This window comes from Chiloscyllium plagiosum, chromosome 35, assembly GCF_004010195.1.
Source record: "Chiloscyllium plagiosum isolate BGI_BamShark_2017 chromosome 35, ASM401019v2, whole genome shotgun sequence".
NCBI lineage: Eukaryota > Metazoa > Chordata > Chondrichthyes > Orectolobiformes > Hemiscylliidae > Chiloscyllium > Chiloscyllium plagiosum.
The window spans coordinates 21,204,504-21,231,107 of NC_057744.1; the positions used below are offsets into that span (position 1 = coordinate 21,204,504).

Here is a 26,604-nt window from a genome sequence, read left to right on the forward strand (position 1 = left end):
ACCCGGCGACTATGGTAAGGACTGAAACACATCACAGATTCTAAAAAGAGACAGTGCAAGATAGCAGACAATGACACATCCCTCCCAGATCATCTCAATGCTTTCTATGCTCGCTTTGAGCAGAATTTCGGTGGAGAGGTAACACCTATTTCGACAAGTCATGAAGCACCTATCCCAACAGTCACTGCATCAGAGGCCAAAATAGTTTTCCTTCATGTGAATCCAAGGAAAGCGATGGAACCAGAAAGAGTATCAGGTCGTGCACTCGGAGCATGCGCAGATCAACTGGCAGAGATCTTCTTGGACATCTTCAACCTCTCCTCACAGCAGGCCACTGTCCCAGCCTGTTTCAAGAGGGCCAACATCATCCCTGTGTCTAAGAAGGCTCATACAGCATGTCTCAATGATTACCGCCCAGTGGCCCTAACCTCAGTGGTCATGAAGTGCTTTGAAAGGCTGATCATGGCATTTATCAAATCTAGCCTCCCCACTTCTCTTGACCAACTCCAGTTTGCCTATCGGACCAACAGAGCCGCATGAGATGCCATATGGCTTGCCCTTCACTCCTCCCTAGAACATCTTGACGCCAAGGACAGCTACATAAGAATCCTACTCATTGACTGCAGTTCAGTCTTCAACACGATTGTCCCCTGGAGACCGATTGCTAAACTTAATGATCTCGGACTAATCCCCACTCTCTGCAACTGGATTCTCAGTTTCCTGGACCAGAGGCCACAATCAGTGAAGATTGGGGACAATATTTCATTTACATTAACATTCAACACTGGAGTCCCCCAGGGGTGTGTACTTGGCCCCCTACTGTACTCACTGTATACCCATGACTGCGTCACCAAATATCGGTCAAATTTCAGGTAGCGACAAAACAGACTACAAATGGGAGGTGGAAGACCTGGAAAAATGGTGCAGAGAACAACCTAGCTCTCAATGCCAGCAGAACCAAGGACTTTTGGCTGAATGTTGCTCATGCCCCCCTACACATTAACTGCACAGAGGTGGAAGGGGTGGAGAATGTCAAGCTCCTGGGAGTAGTCATCCACAACAAGCTTTCTTGGACTCTTCATGTGGACACATTGGTTACAAAGGCCCAATAACGTCTCCTCTTCCTCAAGCAGCTGAGGAAATTTGGCATGACGGCGAATACCCTTGCCAACCTTTATAGGTGCACCATCGAGAGCATTCTGTCTGGATGTATCACTACCTGGTATGGCAACTGTATCATTCAAGATTGGAGACGGTTACAGAGAGTGGTGAACTCGGCCCAGATAATCACAAAGGGCAACCTCCCATTGATGGAATCCATCTACCAGACCTGCTGTCAACGAAAGACCGCCAGCATTCTCAAAGATCCATCCCAGCCTGGCAATGTTTTTCTACAACTTTTGCCATCAAGGAGAAGGTACAGAAGCCTGAACACACCCACTAACCGGTTTCGAAACAGTTTCTACCCTACTGTTGTTAGAATACTGAATGGACTCTCAAACTCTTAACATTCGCCTGTACCTGTGTTTTTGTTTTTGCCACTGTTTACCTATTATTTACTTATCTATGCTACTTAACTCTGTATTGCTCACAAGACAAAGCTTTTCACTGTGCCTCGGTACACATGACAATATATTCAATTCAAATTCAATTTGATTCAAATACTGAATCGCTTGTCAAGAGGAAGAAGAAGGCTTATGTTAGGCCGAGATGTGAAGGCCAGTTAAGGCGATTGGGAGTTCCAAGGTAGCCAGGAAAGACTGAAACAGAGAGCAAAGGTGAGCGAGGAGGGGACATGAGAAGTTGTTGGCAATAACCATAAAGTTTTAGAAAAGTATAATAGGGATAAAAAAATGACTAGAGTAAAATTAGGACCAATCAAGGACCGTAGTGGGAGTTTGAGGAGATGGGGAAGCGCTAAATGAATATTTTTCATCAGTATTCACACTGGAAAAAGACAATGTTGTAAAGTAGAATACTTAGATACAGGCTAGTGGTCTAGATGGAATTGAGGTTCACAAGGAGGAAGTGTTAGAAATTCTGGAAAATGTGAAAATAGATACATCTGCTGGGCCGGGTGGAGTTTATCCTAAGATTCTCTGGGAAGCCAGGGAGGAGATTACAGAGCCTTTGGCTTTGATCTTTATGTCGTCATTGTCCTCAGGAATTGTATCAGAAGACTGGCGGATAGCAAATGTTGTTCCCTTGTTTAAGAAGGGGAGTCGAGGCAATCCTGGTAGTTATAGACCTGTGAGCCTTACTCCGGTTATGGGTAAAGTGTTGGAAAAGATTAGAAGAGGGAGGATTTATAATCATCTAGGAAGGAATAAATTGATTAGGGATAGTCAACAAGGTTTTGTGAAAGGTAGGTCATGCCTCACAAACCTTTATTGAGTTCTTTGAGATGGTGACCAAGCAGGTAGATGAGGGTAAAGCCGTTGATGTGGTGTATATGGATTTCAGTAAGGTGTTTGATAAGGTTCCCCATGGTAGGTTACTGCACAAAGTACGGAAGAATGGGATTGAGGGTGATTTGGTGGTTTGGATCAGAAATTGGCTAGCTGAAAGAAGACAGAGCATGGTGGTTGATGGGAAATGTTCATCCTGAAGTTCACTTATTCGTGGTGTACTGCGATGATCTGTTTAAGGTCCACTGCTGTTTTGTCATTTTTATAAATGACCTGGATGAGAGTGTAGAAGGATGGGTTAGTAAATTTGTGGACGACACTAAGGTCAGTACAGATGTGGATAGTGCCAAAGGATGTTGTAGTTTATAGACGGCATAGTTAAGCTGCAGAGCAAGGCTGAGAGGTGGCAAATGGAGTTTAATGCAGAAATGTGTGAGGTGAATCACTTTGGTAGGAGTAACAGGAATGCAGAATACTGGGGTAATGGTAAGATTCTTGGTAGTGTAGATAAGCAGAGAGATCTTAGTTTCCATGTACATAGATTCCTCAAATTGCCACCCAGGTTGATCGGGTTGTTAAGAATGCATGCGGTGTGTTAACTTTTATTAGTAGAGGGATTGAGTTTCAGAACCATGAGGTCATGCTGCAGCTGTACAAAATTCTGGTGTAGCCGCACTTGGGGTATTGCGTGCAGTTCTGGTCACCACATTATAGGAAGGATGTGAAAGCTTTGGAAAGGGTTCAGAGGAGATTTACTAGCATGTTGCCTGGTATGGAGGGAAGGTCTTATGAGGAAAGGTTGAGGGACTTGAGGCTGTTTTCATTAGAGAAGGTTGAGAAGTGACTTAATTGAGGCATGTAAGATAATCAGAGGGTTAGATAGGTTGGTCAATGAGAGCGTTTTCCGAGGATGGTAATGGCTCACAAGATGGGGCATAGCTTCAATTTGAGGGGTGATAGATAGGACAGATGTCAGAGGTAGTTTCTTTACTCAGAGAATAATAGGGGTGTGGAACGCACTGCCTACAACAGTTGTAGACTCGCCAACTTTAAGGGCATTTAAATGGTAATTGGATAGGCATATGGACGAGAATGGAATAGTGCAGGTTAGGTGGACTTCAGATTTGTTTCACAGGACAGTGCAACATCAAAGGCTGAAGGGACTGTGCTGTGCTGTAATGTTCTATGTTCTGTATACATAGTTCATACAATGGCGTTTTTATGCAAGAGTGAAAATTGTTTTATTGATAATTTTGATTGACCTGTTCTCAACTATTAACAGTATTAGTTTCACCCCATAGAGGCTGCGTAACCTAGAGAGTGAATACCTTGCTGCCCTTTATTATTGGGGACAAACCACCTAAAAAGCAGTGTCCTGAGAAGGGGAGGTGATGGCCTCATGGTATTATCACCAACCTATTAATCCTGAGATGCTGACCTTGTCCTGGGGATTCAGGTTCAAATCCTGCCGTGAGGGATGGTGGAGTTTGAGTCATTACTTTTAAGGGCAGCACAGTGGCTCAGTGATTAGCATGCTGCCTCACAGCACCCGGGACCCCAGTTTGATTCCAGCCTCGGGCGACCGTCTGTGTGGAGTTTACACATTCTTCCCGCGTCTTAATGAGTTTCCTCTGGGTGCTCCGGTTTCCTCCCACAGGCCAAGGATGTGCAGGTTAGATGAATTGGCCATGCTAAATTGCCCATAGTGTTCGGGGATGTGTAGGCTCAGTGCATTAGTCAGGGGTGAATATAGGATAGCGGAATGGGTCTGGGTGAGTTACTCTTTAAAGGATCGGTGTGGACTTGTTGGGCTGAAGGGTCTGTTTCCACACTGTAGGAATTCTAATTCTAATTCATGGAGGAAGACTACAGAACATATTTCTCTTGTGAGCTCGATCGCATATATACAATAGAATGTGCAAGCGGAAATGAAAGCTTACTTATTGAAAAATAAAGGTCAGAAACTTGTTAATCCCCTGGGATGCAGAACGGAAGGAATTTTAAACTGATTAACAACTGAAAAGAAATGTTGGCACAAGGTCTGTAAGTGGCTATACACTTGCAGCTCTGATACTTTCTTACAAGATTCTGTCTTTTTGTCAACAGTACTGCCAGTAATTCTGCTCGGAGCACCCCAGCCTGCTCACCCATCCTGAGGAAACGATCAAGATCCCCAATTCCTCAGAACCTAGAGGGTGAGACAATGGTGGAGAAGGGCTCGGACCATTCCTCAGACAAATCACCTTCCACCCCAGAACAGGGTATCCAACGGAGCTACTCTTCCCAGTCAGGTCGAAGCAGCAAGAACTCCAAGGTGAGAGTGGGGTTTTGTGGTAAGAACTGAGGAATTAGTTGTGAAAGGAGGTTATGGGGTGTCACTACTATGAAAAGATTTTATACCTTTATGTCAGTACTGAAGGCCCATTATTGAGCAATATAGGTATGTGGTAAAAGCCTTACAAATAATCATTCTGAGGAAAGGCACACTTACATTGAAGAAATTAAGTTAAAATATTCAGAAACGTTTTTAGTCCTAATTGTTTAAAATTGCCAGTTAATATTTTAATTGTTTTTACAACTCCTAAAAGTCGTTAGCTGGTTTTGTTCAAAGAGATTCCCCTGGGTGCTGTACTTGTGTTCCTGTGAAATATTATTCATTTTACTCATATTTGTAGTTATTAGTTGACTAATGTCCTGAATGAGTTTTCATATTTCAGATGTAATTTACAGTGATCTGGACCATGATCAAGTTTGTCTTTTATCAGCACACCCAAATTGTTTGTTTCAAAGCTTTAGGGACTATTCACTGATTAATTTGATTAGGCTTCTTTAGATCTGTCTGAAACATTCAGAGAGGGCAAGTCCCCATTGAATCTCCAATTTATGTTAAGATGAATAATCTCAGATGCATCAAAAGTACGCAGGTTAAAATTTACTTCACCTCACTTGGGTAACAGAGAAGAAAACCAGTCAAAATATCCAATCCTCACCAAATATTTTCCAGATACTTTCTAATCTGCATGTTCAGTGATGTTATTGCACACCTCTGGAACAAATGGGATTGCATCTGGGCCGCCTAATCCAGAGGTAGGCACACACCCACAGCACCTCAAGAATCATTGCCCCATTCCTTATGACTGCCTAGTTTTTAATGCATGTCAGGTGAAGACTGGATAGGCTTTAATGGCAATGCATTTCATAATTAAATAACCCACTGAACTGCTAGATTTACACAATTATCATTTGGACTGTTTATCTGTGCAAATATATCCTAACAGTTGAGTACTTCGGAGATTTGGGAACAACCTAGAATTGGAGATCAGGCTAACCAATTGTACAAGTAAAAGCAAAACTCTCAATTCTGAAAATTATTTAATGCTTCCTTCAAAAAAAATCAAACGTTAAACTGTTTAATGAAGCGAGGATACCTCTAACCCTGGCAAAATCCTTGTAAGTGTTTTCTGAACCCTTACAAGTTCCACATCAACCTTCCTGTAACAGGGAGAGAAGAATTGCACAAAGTATTCCCAAAGTGGCCTAACTAATGTTCTGTACAGCCGCAACATGACCTCCGAACTCTTATATTCAATTCACTGACCAGTAACGGCAAGCATAAACACCTTCTTCATGATCCCATCTACTTGTGACTCCACTTTCAAGGTACTATGAACCTGCACTCCAAGGTCTCTTTGTTCAGCAACACTCCCAGGACCTTACCATTAAGTGGTTAAGTTCTGCCCAGATTTGCCTTTCCAAAGTGCAGCACCTTATATTTATCTAAATTAAACCCCATCTGCCACTTCTCGGGCCATTGGCCCACCTGATCAAGATTGTGTTGTAGTCTGAGGTACGCTTCTTGGCTATCCGCTATATTTCCAATTTTAATGTCATCTGCAAGCTTACTAATCATACCTCCAACGTTAACATTCAAATCAATTATAATAATGACCTATTATTAACCTATTGATCTATTCAGACGTATTAAAGTAGCAGTAGCAGAAATTGTAGATACCTGCAACCTATTATTCTTGACTACGTTAACATTTTTCAGTTGACAGAAAAAAAATCAGACAGCTAGAGTTGTAAAGCAAGCAGCATTTTCCCTGGGACTCTGCTGGTTCAATAGTCTGTTAGATGTCTAGGCTCGAAACCAAACATTTGTACTAATTTATAATATGATCCATCCAGATGACAGGTTGTGTTCCCTCCAATTATGACATAGTTATTAGTTATTGATTTTTTTTTTTAAGTATCTTCAAATAGGTTTTGCACTATTCTGGTGTAGCAGCAACATATTAGTTTCTCAGGTAAATATTGAGACAACGTAGTTATTTGTAATGCTTAAAGTCATTCTAATGTAATTATTATTAAGCTTAATGTGCTGTTCCTCAGTGTACCTATCCATATTCTGATTTTCCTCATGTTATTTAGGTACCTATCGAGTTCATAGTATTTTTAAAAATTTCTGTTAACTTAAATTCGTAGATCTTCATTTCCAAACTGTGTAATTGGTCATGCAGCTGCACTATGTTTATAACAAAAAGGCACACAACTTCAGCAACCGTAGTCGAGAGGAATTTTTTTTTTTATAAAACATTTAAGACAGCTTCAGGAGCCAGAACTACCTATAATCCTTCAGCAGCTAAATGTGACTAATGAACACAGCCCTTGATGCATTTCTCTGAGAATTTTGAAGGTAGCTTGTTCCATAGGGTGATAAGCCTGCTGAAAAACAAATCAATGATTTCTAACAAGATTGTTTACTGATATAAGTTGTTATGATGTTAGGTATGGCTTAATTATAGATTTGTTGCCTCTGGGTTGGAAGCTTGAAGTTCAATTCCACTCCTGAGATTTGAGCGCAAAAATCAAGGCTGCAGTGTAATACAAATGAATGGTACACTTTTGACATGTCATCTTTGAAAGAGACAATAAATAAATGCTGCATCTGTCCTCTCGGGTAAGGAGATGCCATGATACCATTTTGAAGATGACCAAGGAGTGCCATGGCTAATATACATTCCAAAAATACAGTTATCTGTTATTGTCACGAGCTGTTTGTGGAATAATGTCTGTGTTATTTAACTTCAGGCATTCTTTAGTAGCAAAGGGCCCGAGATATATTGATTTTTTGTTTATTTATGGTAATTTTCTCTCTGCACGCTATCACTAATTATTTTGATAATCTTACCCAAATTTGTAGTCTCCATCTTTTCATAATGCAAAAAAACTAAAAAAATGCCATCTTAAAAACCTAAAATATGCAACTACTTTAATACACCTGAAGAGAGAATACTAAAATAGGGATGACAGGGTAATGATTTGAATTTTTAATTTCTTGCAGATTAACTTTGATATTCATTCTATTAGACAGTCTTGTCAGATTTTGAACAGTTTGTAACTAAGTGCAATCAGTTTGATTTCATTTCTGTCTCTGCCATATTTCCAACTTTTTTATATTTCTGATTTTTAAAATATTTCTTTCTCCATAGTTTCCCTAACCATATTGTACACATGATTGTCCTCTGAAAGAGTGGTAAGGCAGGAAATCAGTTCTTAGGCCTTTGCAAGGTCTCGTCAGCTGAGCATTTAGGAGATATTTAAGGATAAATAGGGTGATTTATATTTCACTCATTAATGCAAATGATTTCTGAGTCTCTGTGATGAACTCCAAGACATTGATTACTAATATTCTTAAATATCATGCTTCCATTTGATGGGACACAGCAATACATATCAGCTGCACATTTGACCTCTTCATCTACATTGCATTTTAAGTCCACCCCAAACTTACCACTTGGTTCTATGAAACACCTGTCTAGACACAAAACAAAAACCCCCAACTTTATTTATAATATAACTGGAGGAAAACTTTGTTAGAAAATATCCTCCCAAATTAACAGAGTTTGGAATCTTTCTATTTGCAGTTATAGTGTTCTGTTGTATGAGATTCATGGTACCTGGTCCACTGTATGCAGGAGCAACTTTTCTGATGCAACATTTTGCTCTTCAGTTCACAAGTTCGGCAACTAAGCACTTGGTGCTCTTGTGCACCTTTCCTGAGGAAGCATATAGAGTCGTAGAGTTGGACAGCACAGAAACAGATCTTTCAGTCCAATTTGTCCATGCTAACTAGAGATCCTGAATTGATTTATTCCCATTTGACAGCATTTGGCCTGTATCCCTCTAAATCCTTGCTATTCATTTACCCATCGAGATATTTTTAAAATGGATTTTGGATGTAGGTTTGCTCGCTATTCTGAAAGGTTCATTTCCAGATGTTTTGTTACCCGACTAGGTAACATCTTCAGTGGGCTTCAGACGAAGCAATGCTGAAAATTCCTGCTTTCTATTTATATGTTTGGATTTCTTTGGATTGGTGATGTTATTTCCTGTGGTGAAGTCACTTCCTGTTCCTTTTTTCAGTGGGTGGTAGATGGGTTCTCACTCGATGTGTTTGTTGATAGAGTTCCGGTTGGAATGCCATGTATCTAGGAATTCTCGTGCGTGTCACTGTTTGGCTTGTCTGAGGATGGATGTGTTGTCCCAGTCAAAGTGGTGTCTCTCCTCATCCATATGTGAGGATACTAGTGAGAGAGGGTCATGTCTTTTTGTGGCTAGTTGGTGTTCATGTATCCTGGTGGCTAGTTTTCTGTCTGTTTGTACAATGTAGTGTTTATTACGGTCCTTGCATGGTATTTTGTAAATGACATTAGTTTTGCTCGTTGTCTGTATAGGGTCTTTCAAGTCCATTAGCTGCTGTTTTAGTGTGTTGGGTCTGTGGGCTACCATGATGCCAAGGGGTCTGAGTAGTCTGGCAGTCATTTCCAAAATGTCTTTGATGTTGGGGAGAGTGGCTAGGGTTTCCTAGAGTGGCTAGAGAATGGGAACCCAATGAACACAGTCTGACGATTCCTTAGCAACAAACCCAAACAAGCAAATAAAACACGTCCAGAAACCCTAACCACTCTCCCCTACATCAAAGACATCTCAGAAATGACTACCAGACTACTCAGACCCTTTGGTATCATGGTAGCCCACAAACCCACCAACACACTAAAACAGCAACTAATGAACTTGAAAGACCCTATACAGACAACGAGCAAAACTAATGTCACTTACAAAATACTGTGCAAGGACTGTAACAAACAGGCAGAAAGCTAGCCACCAGGATACATGAACACCAACTAGCCACAAAAAGATATGATCCTCTCTCACTAGTATCCTCACATACGGATGAGGAAGGACACCATTTCGACTGGGAGAACACATCCATCCTAGGACAAGCCAAACAGAGACATGCATGAGAATTCCTAGAAGCATGGCATTCCACCCGGAACTCTATCAACAAACGTATTGAGTTAGACCCTATCTACCGACCCTGTGAAAAGAAACAGGAAGTGACTTCACCACAGGAAATAACATCACCACAGGAAATGACATCACCAACCCAAAGAAACCCAAATATAAAATAGAAAGCAGGAATTTTCAGCATTGCTTCGTCTGAGGCCCACTGAAGATGTTACCTAGTAGGGGAACAAAACGTCTGGAAATGAACATTCCAGCTCAGCAAGCAAACCGAAATCCAAAACATTAATCTGAGCTACAAATTTTCTCAAAACTCACAAATACTTTTTAAATGTTGTAATTGTACCAGCCTCCACCACTTCCTCTGGCATTACATTCCATGCACTCACTGCCCTCTGTGTGAAAAGGTTGCCCCTTAGGTCCCTTTTGAATCTTTCCTCCCCTTACCTGGCTGAAGAGATACAAGCATTCTCCACTGCTGGGAACTCTGGCTTCATGTCTCCGGCCCTGAATGTAACAATGAGCTGCACACCATTTCAAATGCTGTATGTTAGTGACTGGACCTCACACTGCAACTAAACTCATGACCTAGAGGAAAGGGAAGCTCACTGCTCATTTCACTGATGAGGACTTGAATGAATTTGTGAATGGATTGGAGGTTATGAGGGTAGTCCATTATCCAGCTGACTGCCACCGAAGGCCACACCACCAGATACAGCAAGCCTGGAAACATTGTAGTCTGGGGCAGTGCTGTGTTCCAGTGTTCAGTGTGTTCAGTGAAAATGAAGGCCTAGACATGTATAAAGAAGATCAATGATTTTCTGTATTCCATTAAGAAAATTGTCACCAACTTTGTGCAAATTCACATTCTAGCCCTGGTACTGTGGCCAAGCCCCATAGTATAATTAGACAAACCTCTTGATTGACTGTGATGATTCCCCTTACTCTTCATCTCATCAAGGACTGCACCCTATGACTTTCACGCATGATTTTCTTAAAGCAGATGAAGTTTATTTACCACATAACCTGCTGGCAATCCAAGCCCTCTGTTTCTTCCTCTCCCACCAACCCAACCAGTACCCTTCCGCTGACCCACTCATTAGATTGACTGAACTGGTACTCACCCTTCTCTTTCGAATCCTCTCACTTCCTCCAGACCAAAGGGTAGCCATGGGCACCCGCATGGGCCCCAGCTATTCCTTTGGGTATGTCTTCTATAGCTACATCAGCACCATTCCCTACCTTTTCCTCCACTACATTGATGACTATATCAATATCAATTTGTGCTCTTACAACTAGGTTGACCAGTTCATCAACTTCATGAACACCTTCCACCCTGATCTCAAGTTCACCTGGACCATCTCGGACACCTCCCTCCCCTTCCTGGACCTCTCCATATCCATTTCCGGCGACCGACTCAACACGGACATCTATTTCAAACCCACCAACTCCAACAGTTACCTGGACTCACCTCCTGGACAGCACCTCCTCCCACCCTGCCTCCTGTAAAAACACGATGCCTTATTCCCAATTCTTCCACCTCTACCACATCTGCTCCCAGAATGACCAGTTCCACTATAGAACATCCTAGATAGCCTCCTTCTTCAAAGACTGCAATTCCCTCCCACGTGGTTGACGCTGCCCTCCAGTGCATCTCCTCCACTTCCTGCAACTCTGCTCTTGAATCCCACACCTCCAATTGCAACAAGGAAAGGGTGTCCCCGGTCCTCACTTTCCACCCCACCACCTTCTGGATACAGCGCATCATCGCCCGCCATTTCTGCCACCTACAAACAGACCCCACCACCAGGAATATATTTCTCTCCCCACCCCTATCTGCATTCTGTAGAGAACATTCCCTCCGTGACTCGCTTGTTAGGTCCACGTCTCCACACCAACCCACTCTCCACACCCAGCACCTTCCCCTGTCACTGCAAGAAGCCCACACCTCCCCCTTCACCTCCGTGCAAAACCCCAAAGGATCCTTCCACACCCGACAGCGGTTTTCCTCGAAATCTACACATATCATCTACGTATGTCCGTTGTTCTCGGTGCGATCTTCTGTACATTTGGGATAGGCAGAACGCCAACTTGTGGAATGTTTCAGAGAACACACGCATTAAACAACCCCACCGCCCTGTGGCCGACCACTTTAACTCCGCCCCTCCCACTTCGCCAAGGACTTCAAAGTCCTGGGCCACCTCCACCGCCAAACTCTCACCACCTGATGCCTGGAGGAAGAGCACCTCATCGGTTTCACCAGTTTGCTCATTTTCCTTTCCCCACGTGTCCCACGTCAAACCTTCCAATTTGGCACCGCCCTCTTGAACTGTCCTACCTGTCCATTTTCCTTCCCACCTATCCGTTCCACCCTCCTCTCCGACTTATCACATGCACGCCACCTTCATTTAGCTATTGCTCATTTATCTCTCAGACCCATTGGGCCACTCTCTCATTCCTGATGAAGAGCTTATGCTCAAAACGTCGATTCTCCTGCTCCTTGGATGCTGCTTAACCTGCTGTGCTTTTCCAGCACCACACTCTTCGACTCTGATCTCCAGCATCTGCAGTCCTCACTTTCTCCTGGCACATGCTGGTGTTGATATAGTACTGCGCCACACAGCAACATGTCCACTTCCATTGTGATTTATATATTTGAGTGTTCAATGCACCCCCTTGCCAAAGTCTGGCTGTATCTTTTTCAGTAATAAATGCAACGTAAGCCATAAGGCTGTCAGCTTGTTTGTGAGCATTAAAGATTCTGTGTGCTTAAAAAAAAACACAGTGAACTACTCAAAGGCTGGCATTGTCCAAGTGAGTGCTAAACAAGCTAAGAGCTATAAGACGCATCTTGTGCATCTGATTGAGATGTGTGGGTATCTCAGCATAAAGCAACCCAGCAGAAACATGCCAATCATACGTGTACCTGATCCCCAAATTAAATTGGTATCTGCAGAGACCTGTGAGCAGGCATGATGATGTGGTAAGGATGTTGTTTTGCCAACGCCAACTTGTGGAGATGAAGAGCTAAGAAGAATTGTGGCAGTGGAGCATGCAGGGAAGTTATTGTGGAGAAGTATGGTGGTCTGACCAAGTATTTGGTAAGCTACAATTATCAGATGCCTGCTCTGATTCACATGTTGGGAATTTACATGTCTAGTTTCTCAGTGCCACAGATCAGGCAGCATCTGAGGAGCAGGACAGTCAATGTTTCAGGCTTAAGCCCTTAATCAGCACTGTGGAGGGGAAAGGGTGCTGAGAGATAAATAGGGGTATGGGAGTGGGGCTGGGGGAGAAGGTAGGTGGGATGGTGATAGATGGATGAAGGTGGGAAGTGATTTTGAGGAAGGTCAGTGGGGAAGGTAGAGCAGATAGGTGGGAAGGAAGATGTACAGGTCGATCAAGTCCGGAGGCGGTGCCAAGTTGGAGTGTTGGATCTGGGATGAGGTGGGGGTTGGTGAGATATGGAAACTTGTGAAGTTAGGGTTGATGCCGTGTGGTTGTAGGGTCCCGAGGTGGAAGATAAGACGTTCTTCCTCCGTCTCCTCCAGTCGGTGGGTGGCTTTGATTTGCTGGTGAGGAGGGCCAAGATTTGCATGTCCTTTGGGGAGTGTGAGGGGGAGTTGAAGCGGTTGGCCCAAGGAAACCAACTCTCAGTTCAGTTCAGGGAACATCCCTGGTCCACACGCACCAAACAATCTCACCGCCCTGTGGCCAATCACTTCAGCTCCCCCTCACACTCCCCAAGGACTTGGAAATCCTGGCCCTCCTCCACTGCCAAAGCCACCCGCCAACTGGAGGAAGAGCATCTCATCTTCCGCCTGGAGACCCTACAACCACACTGCATTAACATTGACTCCACCAGTTTCCAATACCTCTTCAGCCCCCACTTCATCCGAGATCCAACCCTCTGACTTAGCACTGCCCTCCTGACCTGACTACCTGTCTATCTTCCTTCCCACCCATCCGCTGCATCCTCCCCACCAACCTATCACAGTCACCTCCCACTTGCATCCACTTATTGTCATGCCACCTACCTTCCCCCAAGCCCCATCCGCACCCCCCTCTATATCTCTCAGCCCCCTTGACCCTCCACATTCCCGAAGAAGGGTTTATATCCGAAATATCAACTCTCTTGCTCTCAGCTGCCTAATCTGCTATGCTTTTTCCAGCACCACACTTTTCAACTCTGACTGTCCAGTATCTGCAGTCCTCACTTTCTCCTCAATAGAATATGGACTGGATATGTCCAATGTGGCCATCTGATGTACAAATGACATTCCAAAGCCTCATTTTGGCTGTGACTGCCAAAACCCTGACCAAATCCGTGGACCATGTAATAACATCTTGCCAACGATTTAAGTTTGAGGGTGCACGCTGGAGTTACACTTGCTGTTGAGACTGACATTGGACTGCTTAGGAAACGTCACTTTAAATCTGTGATGATAGCTTCTGATTCTGAAGTTGCATTAAAGGAAGGAAAGAAAATTGGAGGAGTTAGACCTGTTCACTTGGAGAAGAGAAGGTTGAGTGGAGATTTGACAGAGGCACTCAATTAAGGGGTCTGCACGCACTAAAGAGCGAAGAGTCTAGAACCTAGCGACACATTCAAGGTGAATGACCAAAGAACTAAAGGTGAGATGGATTTATTTATGCAGCATGTAGTTAGGATCTGGAATACACTACCCGAGTGTATGATAGAGGCACATTCAATCACAACTTTAAAAGGGCAACTGGAGCTTAAGAGAAAATTTCCTGCGCTATAGGGAAAGGATAGGGTAATGGTCTATCTGAATTGTTTTAATAGAGAACCACACAGATCTGTAATGCCAAAAAACTCCTATACTGTCACCATTGTACAATTCTATAAGTGCAACATTCAATGCAGGAAATATCAACCAAATTAGATTTGAGCACCAGAGTTAGAATGTTGAAATTGGTCAGAAGAATCAAAATGGTTTTGACTAGTCATGATTACAAAAGAATGTAAAAAGGGGGCAAAATAAAAATTGAGCACTAGAATCAAGTCAAATGTTTGCCAAGTTGGAGTTAATGTTGGAGCTTTTTACTCTGATATTTCTTTGTTAATGCATGTATATCATTTTATTATGGATGCTGCTTACCAGTTTTGTAAATAAAAAGTTAAATCCTTCTTATAAACTAACTGTTACTGGGTGGAACAAAAAGTAGGTTAACGCTAGTTTCACACAGTGGTTTTCTATGAAACAGTGTGTACTGCTAAAGCAAGAAACACAATATTTGTGGGATGTAAATATGATGTCAATGTATGATCCTTTCTGAGCGAAGTATGGAACATAGCATCACATTAAAGGTTAAAATATGACTGACCATGGAAGTTTGGAGTGCAATCTCATTTACTAATCATTTGCTTGAACAAATGTTCACAGAATCACCCCACAGGAAATAGTTTCAATTTGACAGTAGTGTGTTACTCTTTTCCCACAGCGTGTTCACTTTTTTGAAAAAAAAACTGGAGCTGAACTCTTGTCCAGTGAGGAACTAACGTGTGCAGATCAGGAACGTTCCATTTTCAATTTGTATGGAGTTGGCTAATCTCAATTTTGGTAGTAGCTGGGATGCCACAATGGAACTTATTCCCCCCTTCATCTAGGGCATTTCTTTATCCTAATCACAGACATCACTGCAGGAATTCCTCTGTGTTGGTCTTAGGCTAATACATGTTCAACTTCATGTTTCATCTTCATAAGGTCAGAAGTAGGGTTAATCATTGATGATTGTACAAACGTTCTCAGATGCTAAAACAGTCTGTGCAGCTTGCAGCAAGACTTGGGAACCGTTCAGTCTTGTGTCAGGTGACAAGAATCTCGAGACTAGCCATCTCCCCTTAAGTAAAAGTGAAATCCTCTGGGAGTCTGAAAATATGAAACAAACTTAGAGAATGCTGGATAAACTCAGCAGGACTGGCAGCATCTAGGGTGGGACAAACAGAGTTAATGTTTCAAATCCAGTGTGACACTTCTTCAGAAATAAAAAGAGAAATTGCTGAGAAAGCTCAGCAGCTCTGGCAGTATTTGTGGAGAGAAATCAGTTAACGATTTAGGCTTAGTGACCCTCAGAACTAATGGAAGCTGGGAAAACAATGTTTTTCATACAGACGTGGTGAGTGGGAGGAGTTAGGAATAAATGATAGGTTGAGATATAGCCCAAAGAGAGAGAATAGTTGGACGGACAAGGGAGTGGATAACAAGCAGCCTAGGAGAATGAATAGCTACTAATCGCAATAATTAGTGGCTAACAATGTGTTGTGTGTAATAGCAGACCATGTGATAACAAAGGCTGGTATGTGAGGGTTGAGGTAAGGACGTGGAAAAGGTGCCATAAACCTGAAAAATCTCACAACACTAGGTTTTGGTCCAACAAGTTTATTTGGAAGCACAAGCTTTCAGAGCGCTGCTTCTTCCTCAGGTAGCTACACAATTTATAGCATCTTTTGATCTGACGCCACGAGCTACCTGATAAAAGAACATGGCTCCAAAAGCTAGTACTTCCAAATAAACTGGTTGGACTATAACTTGATGTTGTGCAATTTTTAACTTTCTCCATCACAGCACCTCTACGTCATGTTAATAGCTGACAATGAGTTATGTGAAAAGGCAGACTATATGATCACAAGGCCTGGTGTGTGGAGTTGGGGTCTGGGACGTGGGAAAGTTCAAGCCCTAAAGTTATTGAACTCAATATTGATTCCAGAAGGCTTTAGAGTTTCCGTGGAAAACGAGGTGCTGTTCTTCCAGCTTGCACTGGGCTTTGCTGGAGCACTGTAGCAAGCCTGAGACAGAGATGTTGGCCAAGGAAAAAGGTAGTGTGTTGAAGTGGCAGGCAACTGGAAGCTCTGGGTCTTTTATTGCAGACAGAATGTAGATAATCTGTGAAGCAGTCACCCACTCTAGGCTTCGTTTCCCCACATTGTGAGCAACGAATGCAGTTGACTAGGTTGAGTGAAGTGCAAGTAAAGCTCTATTTCAATTGGAAGGTGTCTTTGGGCCCTTGGATACTGAGGACTGAGGAAGTAAACAGGCAAGTATTACAACTTCTGTGTTTCCGGAGAGGGTGCCATGAGGCTGTGGAGGGATGTTGGGGATGAAGAAGGAGGGGACCAGGATGTCCTGGAGGGAACGGTCCCTACTGAAGGCTGGCAGGAGGAGAATCTGTCTAGTAGTGGCATCCCACTGGAGATGGCGGAAATGGCAGTGAATAATTCTCTCGATATGTGGAATGGTAGGTCAGAACAAGGGGAGAAATGAAAAATGTGCTGGAAAAACACAGCAGGCCAGGCAGCATCCGAGGAGCAGGAGAATCAATGTTTTGGGCATAAGCCCTTCTTCAGGAATGAGACTGGTGTGCCAAGCGGGCTGAGATAAAGGGTAGTGGGGGAGGGAATTTGGGGGAGGGTCGCTGGGAATACGATAGGTGGAAGGAGGTGAGGGTGATAGGGATAGGCTGGAGAGGGGGTGGGGGCAGAAAGGTTGGGAAGAAGATTGCAGGTCAAGAGGGCGGTGCTGAATCCGGGACTGAGATAAGGTGGAGGGAGGGGAAATGAGGAAGCTGGAGAAATCTACATTCATCCCGTGTGGTTGGAGGGTTCCTAGGTAGAAGCTGAGGCGCTCTTCCTCCAGGCGTCGTGTGGTCAGGGTCTGGCGATGGAGGAGGCCAAGGACCTGCAGTTTTGCATTTCTTGCAGTTGCAGGGGAAGGTGCCGGGAGTGGAGGTTGGGTTGGTGGCGGGTGTGGACCTGACGAGGGGGTCGTGGAGAGAGTGGTCTTTCCGGAACACTGACAGGGGAGGGGAGGGAAATATATCCTTGGTGGTGGGGTCTGTTTGAAGGTGGCGAAAATGATGAAGGATGATACGAAGTATCTGGAGGTTGGTGGGGTGGTAGGTGAGGAGCAGTGGGGTTCTGTCCTGGTGACGATTGGAGGGGCGGAGTTCAAGGGCGGAGGTGCGGGAAGTGGAGGAGATGCGGTGGAGAGCATCGTCAACCACGTCTGATCGTCGACCACGTCGGAGGGGAAATTGCGGTCTTTAAAGAAGGAGGCCATTTGGGTTGTCCGGTAGTGGAATTGGTCCTCCTGGGAGGGTGGCGGCGAAGGAATTGGGAATATGGGATGGCGTTTTTACAGGGGGCAGGGTGGGTGTAATCTTGGTAGCCGTGGGAGTCGGTCGGTTTGTAATAAAAAGAACAAGGGAACCCTATCACTATTGTGGGAGGAAGAGAAAGGGTGAGGGCTGAAGTGCAGGAGATGGATCAGATCCAGCTGAGAGTGCTGTCAACTATGGTGCTGGGAAATCCTCAGTTAAGGAAGAAGGTGGATATTTCAGAGCCCCCCCTTTTCAAGTTGGCATCATCAGAATGGATGCAACAGAGATGGAGGAACTGGGAGAATGAAATTGAGTCTTTACAGGAAGCAGGGTGTGAAGATGTATAATCAAGATTAGAGTGGTGCTGGAAAAGCACAGCAGGTCAGGCAGCATCCAAGGAGCAGGAAAATCAACGTTTTGGGCAAAAGCCCTTCATCAGGAGTCCTGCTGTGCTTTTCCAGCACCAGTCTAATCTTTACTCTAATCTCTCGCATCTGCAGTACCCACTTTTACTCTGTGAAGATGTATAGTCAGGTAGCTATGGGGGTCGAATGGCTTGTATTGGATATCTCCAGAAATGGAAACAGACATGTCGAGGAAGGTTAATGAAGGATTCAGAGGTGGACCAGGTGAAGGTGAGAGCAGGGTGGAAATTGGAAGCGAAATTGATAAACTTTTCCAATTCCAGAGGAGAGAGGGAACTTGCAAGATGATATCAACATACCGGAAAAAAAGTTGTGGGTGAAGGTCAGAATACAACTGGGACAAGGCAAGTGTCATGTGTCCCACAAAGAGACAGGCATAAATGGGGTCCATGTGAGTACCCATGGCGCCTGCTCTGACCTGAACAAAGTGAGAGGAGTTAAGAATGTTTAGGACGAGGTCAAACTCAACCAGGGAGAGGAGGGTGGTGGTGGATGGGAATGGTTCAGGCCTTTTTTTTTCCAGGGAGAAGCAGAGAGCACTGAGACCATCCTGATGGGGGTGAATGTGAAAAGGGATTGCATATCCATGGTAAAGAGGAGGCGGCTGGAACCCAAAAACTGGATATTCTGAAACTGGCGTCAGAGGAATCATGGATGTAAGTGAGAAGGGACTGGGCAAGAGGAGAAAAAATAGTGTTGAGGTAGAAAGAGCTGAGTTCTGCCTGCTCCTGCCCTGTAGAAACAATAGGTCCAGTTTATGGATTTTGGGAAGGAGGTAGAAGCGAACTGTGGGGGGGTTTGGAGACTGAGTTTGGAGGCAGTGGAGGGGAGATCACCAGATGAAATGAGGTTGATGACAGTAGTGGACACAGCGTCCTGATGTTCTGTGGTGGAGTCATGATCCAGGGAGCGATAGGAGGAGACATCTGAGAACTGGCACTCAGACTCTGCAATGTAGAGATCAGTCTGCCAGACACCAACAGCACCATCCTTGTCAACAGGCTAATTACAAAGTCAGAGTTGGATATGAGAGCGCAGAATGCAGTCGGTTCATGGGGAGATCAGTTGGAATGGGTGAGAGTGCAGAGAAATTGAGGCGTCCAGTGTGACTTCGACAATTCTCAGTGAACAGGTCAAGTGCAGACAAAAGGTCAGAGGGATGAGTTCAGGTGGAGGGATAGTGTTGGAGGTGAGCAAAGGAGTCTTCTTCAGAACTGCCCAAAATCTCCCCATGACCATTACTGAACCCTGTATCATCAACATTCACGGGTTACCATTGAACAGAAGTGTAAATGTACCATCCATATAAATACTGTTAATAGCAGTTTCAAGTCTACATATTTTGTGAGAATTCACTTCCTGATACCAACCCAATAAAATGCTGTCGACTGTATATACAGGATTCCAGTCAAGATTGTGATGGAATCCTCTCCACTTGCCTGGATGTGTGCAGCCTCGGAAGCATGGCACCGTCCAGGACAAAGCAACCTGATTAGCACTCCATCTACCAACACAAATATTCACTCCCTCCACTCTCAGCACACATGGCAGTATTGGTTACCGTACAAGATGGATTGGATTAATTTGCCAAGCCTTCTTCAACAGCAACTAATAAATGCACACCTACCACCATCTAGAAGACAGCAGATGCATGAGGATGTCATCTTCTGCAAATTAAGCTCCACGTATTGCACCATCCTGATGTAGATATCACCATTCCTTCATTGTCGATAAAACCTGGAACACTTTTTCTAGGGGAGGTGATGGCCTAGTGGTATTATTGCTGGATTGTTAATTCAGAGACTCGGGTAATATACTGAGGACCAAGGTTTGAATCCTGCCATGGCAGATAATGGAATTTGAATTCAATAAAAATCTGGAATTAAAAGTCGATCAATGATTATAAAACCATTGTTAGAAAAACTAATTCTTACCTGGTCTGGCCTGCAAGTGAATCCAGACTCTCAGCCAAGTGGTTGACACTCAACTGCCCTCTGGCCAACCAGGGATGGAGTAACCAGCAATATCCTCATTCAGTGAATAAATGAATAAAAAACATTGTGTGTGTAACTCCATCGTATGGACTACCATGGTTTAAGAAAGTTGCTGGATACTGTCCTCTCCAAGATAAGTCAAAATGGTAAATAAGAAATGCTGCCATACTGTGAATGACTAATTACCGAGGTTGAAATGAAAACACATTTGTACAAGTTAGCTAAGGAGACTTTGGTTGTTATCCTATTCACAGAAACTGGTTAAGTCACTGACATTGATTAGATTACCTACAGTGTTGAAACAGACCCTTCGGCCCAACAAGTCCACACCGACCCTCTAAAGACCAACCCACCCAGACCCATTCCCCTACACCTAACACTACGGGCAATTTAGCATGGCCAATTCACCTAACCTGCACATCCTTTGGACTGTGGGAGGAAACCAGAGCACCCAGAGGAAACACAGCGAGAATGTGCAAACTCCACACAAACAGTTGCCCGAGGCAGGAATTGAATCCGGGCACCTGGTGTTGTGAGGCAGCAGTGCTAACCACTGAGCCACCGTACTTCCCTAAATAAAATCATACCATATCCAAGGATGCTGATTCAAACTTCACTACAGACATAATAGAGTAGTGTAATGATTACGTATTCAGCTAGTGTGAAGGTTTAGATTATAGAATCCCTACATTTTGGAAACAGGCCATTCAGCCCTACAAGTCCACAACAACCTTCGAAGAGCATGCCACTCAAACTCACTCCCTTACCCCATCTCTGTAACCCTGCATTTCGCATGGTTACAACCTAATCTACACATCCCTGGACACTATGGGCAATTTAGCATGGCCAGTCAACCTAACTTGCACATCTTTGGACTGCGGGAGGAATTGGAGCACCCGGAAGAAACCCACACAGACACCGGGAGAATGGGCAAGCTTCACACAGACAGTCGCTCAAGGGTGGAATCGAACCTGGCTCCCTGGCACTGTGAGGCAGCAGTGCTAACCACTAAGCCACCTTTTGTGTTGTTTTAATTCTTGGTACTAATTGACTGTAGTTTTATGGTAATAGCCAATTGGATTATGTGATAACCTCTTCACAATTGGCAAGATTTCAGTAGAACTCTCGAATATAAATAAACTTTATTATCTTGTGAGTCGAGTCGAATTTATAGATTAATATATCTCGATTCAATCAAGGCCTTCCAAAGCAACTTGGATAATTGTCTGAAGCCAAATATTTTGCAGGGCGACAAGGAAAAGGTTTGGTGCCATTGTGGGTGAGTTGTTCTACCAGGGAGCCGGCTCAGATATCATGACCTCTTTAAGTGCTGTAACCATTCTATAAAGAAACAGCATGATAAATATCTTAAATAATCTGAAACATAGCTTTCAATTTCTCAGAACCTTCTAAAATAAATGCAATAAGCTCTCCACTTTCTAGGGCTATAGATTTTCTGTAGGTAATTATTTGCCCTTACTGTGACTGTTTATTCTGTGAAAACTTGAATGATTTTCTGCTCCTGTCATAATCAAGATCAATTTTATGCTTTCTCAGCACATTTAAAAGAATTATTGTCCATTGATTAGTATGGTGTGATTTTTCTTTGCTCCTCTCATCTTGTGGGGAGAGGATTGAGTTGCAGGAAAGTTTTCTTGTGATGAATCCCCAGCTGAGATGGGCAACCCAAGCTTGGAGAAGAGTTTAAACCCTTTTGTGAATCAATTAAAGATATTGGGGGCAAACTTAACCTGCCCATTGGTAACTGCTGGATCAGCTATGATGCTGATTTTGCACTCTGTCCAATTTTACTCTTTGTTAATGTCAATATGAAGTAATGTTGGGTGGATTGCAAAACTAGCATTCTGCTAGTCAAGTGAATTTTCCGTCTGTTCAGTTAGAATGACCCACTTAAATTTTGAACTTTCTCAAGGGCTGATGAAACAAAAGCATTTAATTTGCAATTGAATAATTTTCTGTATGATTTACTTGCATTTAAAATTTTCTACACATTTCAAAATTTCATGCATCCACCTCAATGCTGTTTCATGCATACGTTAGGACGATTCTGAAGTTGTTGTTTGGGTGTAGGATGTCAGTTATCACCAAGTAATAAACTTTTCCCAAATGTTCTACATGTTACTCTTCTTCATGTATCTGCAATGATTTTGCATTCTAGTTAATTGCTGTGTGCTCACATTAAATCTTATTTATTTTTCTAACTTGTGGAAAATATTGTGATCTTGAATCTGTTCTGCAGTGACACAAATCCTGTTGGTGCTAAACAGTAGTAACTCCTCTTCCAAATATTTAATGTTAATTTTTTTTGTTCAAAAGCAAAAGAAAGTCTTGCATTCAAAAGCATTTTTCATTGCCTTCGCATGTCTCAAAGTGCTTTCTAGCCAATGAAGGATTTTTCATGTGTTATCCATATTGTAAATTAGGAAACCCATAATGGCAGGTGTATTGGAGATGCACCAATAAAATTAAATCTTTCACTCTGCCACTTAGTGGTAGTTTTTACTGAGCTTCTAGAAATCTGCGTACAGTATAAATAAATTGACATTTGTACACTTGCACTCCTGCAATGAAAGTAATCATTTTGAACACTAAGGCATACCTGACCAATTATTACAATTCGGTAACGAATAGCACTAGGCAAAGGTGGGGATCTCTGGATTGAATGTCAAGCTGTAATACAAATATTTAATCAATTCACTTTATAAGTATATGTTTCACATGAATATGAAGTACTGCACCCAGTATAGCTCAGAATAATGATTCCCATGGGTTCAATTAGTTCATGGAACCAGTACTGTTTTTGACTTTTTAACCCACTAACATCTTGGTTTTAAAGTTCAATTTCTAAGTGCTTTTTTTCCTTAACATTTCAACAAATTTTATGTTGTGATTTCTTTGTTTTCTTCTGTGCATGCTCTGTCTCTACTAGTCTCACAAGCGACTTTCAAAAGTAAGCATTTTCTTTTCTGTTTCCTTACTAGACTGTGGTTTCTGATTGCATTCTTTGTACTGTTACATATCATGCACAAATACATTGACTATCTGAGTCAGTCAGCATCTTTCTTGGTCCAAGCTCTTTCTAAAGCAAATCTCTTTTTCTTTTGTGCTAAGACCTATTAAAAATTAACACATTTGAAAATGTGCCATGAATGTAGACACAGGCTTAATTAGGGTCAGGTTGTCCATTATCAAATTGTGGAATGACTAAAGAATTGGTACTTCTAAGTATGTACCATCATCATCTCATAATATCCATCTTAATGTTTTGAAGTGTGCCTCTCCTACAGATAACAAAATACATTTTCAACAATAAAACATAAAAATAATTGAACTTTTTTTTCTAATAAAATATCTGGCAAGCTACTTCTAAAAATAAATGTTATCTTATACTTCAATCTTTTGAGTTCAACTAAGGTGATGAAACAAAACTAGAAGTCTAAGATGAAAATACAAAATACTGAAAATACACAGCACATCAATTAGGCAAAGACAAGTTATAATGTATGTGTACTTGTCATCACAAGACATTTCTCTGTAAAGATCCTGGCTGAGCAGTTGTGTATTTCCTACATTTTATGTATTTTGTTTCAATTTTAATGCTTGTAAAGAAGTATTCAAGAGGAATGCAACAGTTCTGCATTTGCTCTTTTACACCTTTTATTTCAAATGTTAATTTTCACAATCAGGGTTTTGTGTTATTGTCCTGTCCTGTTGGGTTTTTTTAAGCCAAACTAGAGGACCTGAGTGCGCACACAAATCTTGATGATTAATGTGCGTATGTTGGATTATTATTAACTTTCTTTTGTTTCTGCTTTTTTGTAAGCTTTCAAAGACATATGCTTGAAAACTAAAAGGAAAGATTCTCACCTTTTGACCCAAGCAAGTCATTCTCTGAATCATAAATTGAAATAACATAACATCTGGTTTGGCAACATAATAAAACTTAATCAGTGATACAGCTGACAAATTTGATAATTAAGTAGTTTGCCTAAACTTTCTAGGGATTCTTGTGGTGCACTGGTAATGTTCCTACTTCCGAGGCAGCAGGCCCAGGCACAAGTTCCACCTGCTCCAGGGATGCATCATAACAACTCTGTAATGGTTGATTTTAAAAATACTGTTTCCCTAAACCTTGAGATAAAACAACAGCTATTTGCTATATTAAATAATGCATTTGTTTTGTTGAGCTGTTTAAATTGTACTTTGCGTCACTTTCCTCCTGGTAACTTTGAACGATTTGGCAAATGCAGACAGAACTTTACACCAACATTAATTTCACACTTGTAGCTAAATGAACATCAGAACTAGGAGCAGGAGTAGGCCATCTGGCCCATTGAGCCTGCTCCACCATTCAGTATGAATATGGTGTTTTGTTTTTGTGGCCTCAGCTCCACTTACCCGCCCTCTCCCCATAACCCTTAATTCCTTTACTGTTCAAAAAAGTATCTATCTTAGCTTTAAAATCATTCAATGACGAAGCCTCAACTATTTCACTCAACAGGGAATTCTACAGATTCACAACCCTCTACAATGCGACAATAATTCTTTACAAAATCCCCTGTGCATAAGTAAGTTTGCAACAAAATATTGAATCATTTGTCGAACATTTTGCTGGCAGTAAGGAAACTGGGATGATGAATCCCTGACCGCGCTAAACTTTAGCAGAATTTTAACCTCTTTCTCGATCTTCGCAAACCAAGTGACGAGGAATAATGTGCTAGCTCCTAACTTGATCCAGCTGACTGCAATTTTAAATACAGACAACAAATTTATCCTGGTCAGTTAGATCATGGCGGGTCTGTAATTTTAACTCGACATGCACCTTCACACCCATTTAGTGCAACCCTGTGATGTGTTTGTGAGAGGATTTGTAGCTCGGGTGCTTGGTGTTGTGGTTCTGTTCGCCGAGCTGGGAATTTGTGTTGCAGACGTTTCGTCCCCTGTCTAGGTGACATCCTCAGTGCTTGGGAGCTTCCTGTGAAGCGCTTCTGTGATGCTTCCTCTGGCATTCATAGTGGTTTGTCTCTGCCACTTCCGGTTGTCAGTTCCAGCTGTCCGCTGCAGTGGCCGGTATATTGGGTCCAGGTCGATGTGTTTGTTGATAGAATCTGTGGATGAGCGCCATGCCTCTAGGAATTCCCTGGCTGTTCTCTGTTTGGCTTGTCCCAATCGAACTCATGTCGCTTGTCATCTGCGTGTGTGGCTACTAAGGATAGCTGGTTGTGTCGGTTCATGGCTAGTTGGTGTTCATGGATGCGGATCGTTAGCTGTCTCCCTGTTTGTCCTATGTAGTGTTTTGTGCAGTCCTTGCATGGGATTTTGTATATTACGTTGGTTTTGTTCATGCTGGGTATCGGGTCCTTTGTCCTGGTGAGTTGTTGTCTGAGAGTGGCTGTTGGTTTGTGTGCTGTTATGAGTCCTAGTGGTCGTAGTAGTCTGGCTGTCAGTTCAGAAATGTTCTTGATGTATGGTAACGTGGCTAGTTTTGGGTTGTGGCATGTCTTCATTCCGTTGTCTTGCCCTTAGGCATCTGTTGATGAAATTGCGGGGGTATCCGTTTTTGGCGAATACATTGTAGAGGTGTTCTTCTTCCTCTTTTTGCAGTTCTGGTGTGCTGTGGCCCTTTTGAACAGTGTCTTGATGCAACTTCTTTTGTGTGTGTTGGGGTGGTTGCTTTCATAGTTCAGGACTTGGTCTGTGTGTGTGGCTTTCCTGTATACCTTTGTGGTGAATTCTCCGTTCGGCGTTCTCTGTACCATCACATCTAGAAATGGGAGTTGGTTGTCCTTTTCTTCCTCTCTAGTGAATCTGATTCCTCTAAGTCTGGCGTTGATGATCCGGTGTGTGTTTTCTATTTCTGTGTTTTAATGATTACAAAGGTGTCATCTATATATCTGACCCAGAGTTTGGGTTGAATTTGCGGTAAGACTGTTTGTTCTAATCTTTGCTGAAAATGTGTTGCTGGAAAAGCGCAGCAGGTCAGGCAGCATCCAAGGAGCAGGAGAATCGACGTTTCGGGGATCAGGTCTTCTTCAGGAATGAGGAAAGTATGTCCAGCAGGCGAAGATAAATGGTAGGGAGGAGGGACTTGGGGGAGGGGCGTTGGAAATGCGATAGGTGGTAGGAGGTCAACGTGAGGGTGATAGGCCGGAGTGGGGGTGGGGGCGGAGAGGTCAGGAAGAAGATTGCAGGTTAGGAAGGCGGTGCTGAGTTCGAGGGATTTGACTGAGACAAGGTGGGGGGAGGGGAAATGAGGAAACTGGAGAAATCTCAGTTCATCCCTTGTGGTTGGAGGGTTCCTAGGCAGAAGATGAGGCGCTCTTCCTC

At 43.0% G+C, this 26,604-nt stretch overlaps 1 protein-coding gene across 9 annotated transcripts in view; it reads left to right on the plus strand.

Annotated features, from left to right (window-relative positions):
* The window catches only part of LOC122540691 (protein Aster-B-like), a 640,121-nt gene that overhangs the window by 489,423 nt on the left and 124,094 nt on the right, over positions 1–26,604 (plus strand). For 7 of the 9 annotated variants that reach the window (XM_043676778.1, XM_043676779.1, XM_043676776.1 and 4 more), the window contains 2 exons: positions 4,515–4,722; positions 23,207–23,227. In XM_043676778.1, coding sequence (XP_043532713.1) covers positions 4,515–4,722; positions 23,207–23,227 — 229 coding nt within the window. The remainder of the gene's footprint in view (positions 1–4,514; positions 4,723–23,206; positions 23,228–26,604) is intronic. The other 2 variants (XM_043676777.1, XM_043676785.1) reach the window with 1 other exon arrangement.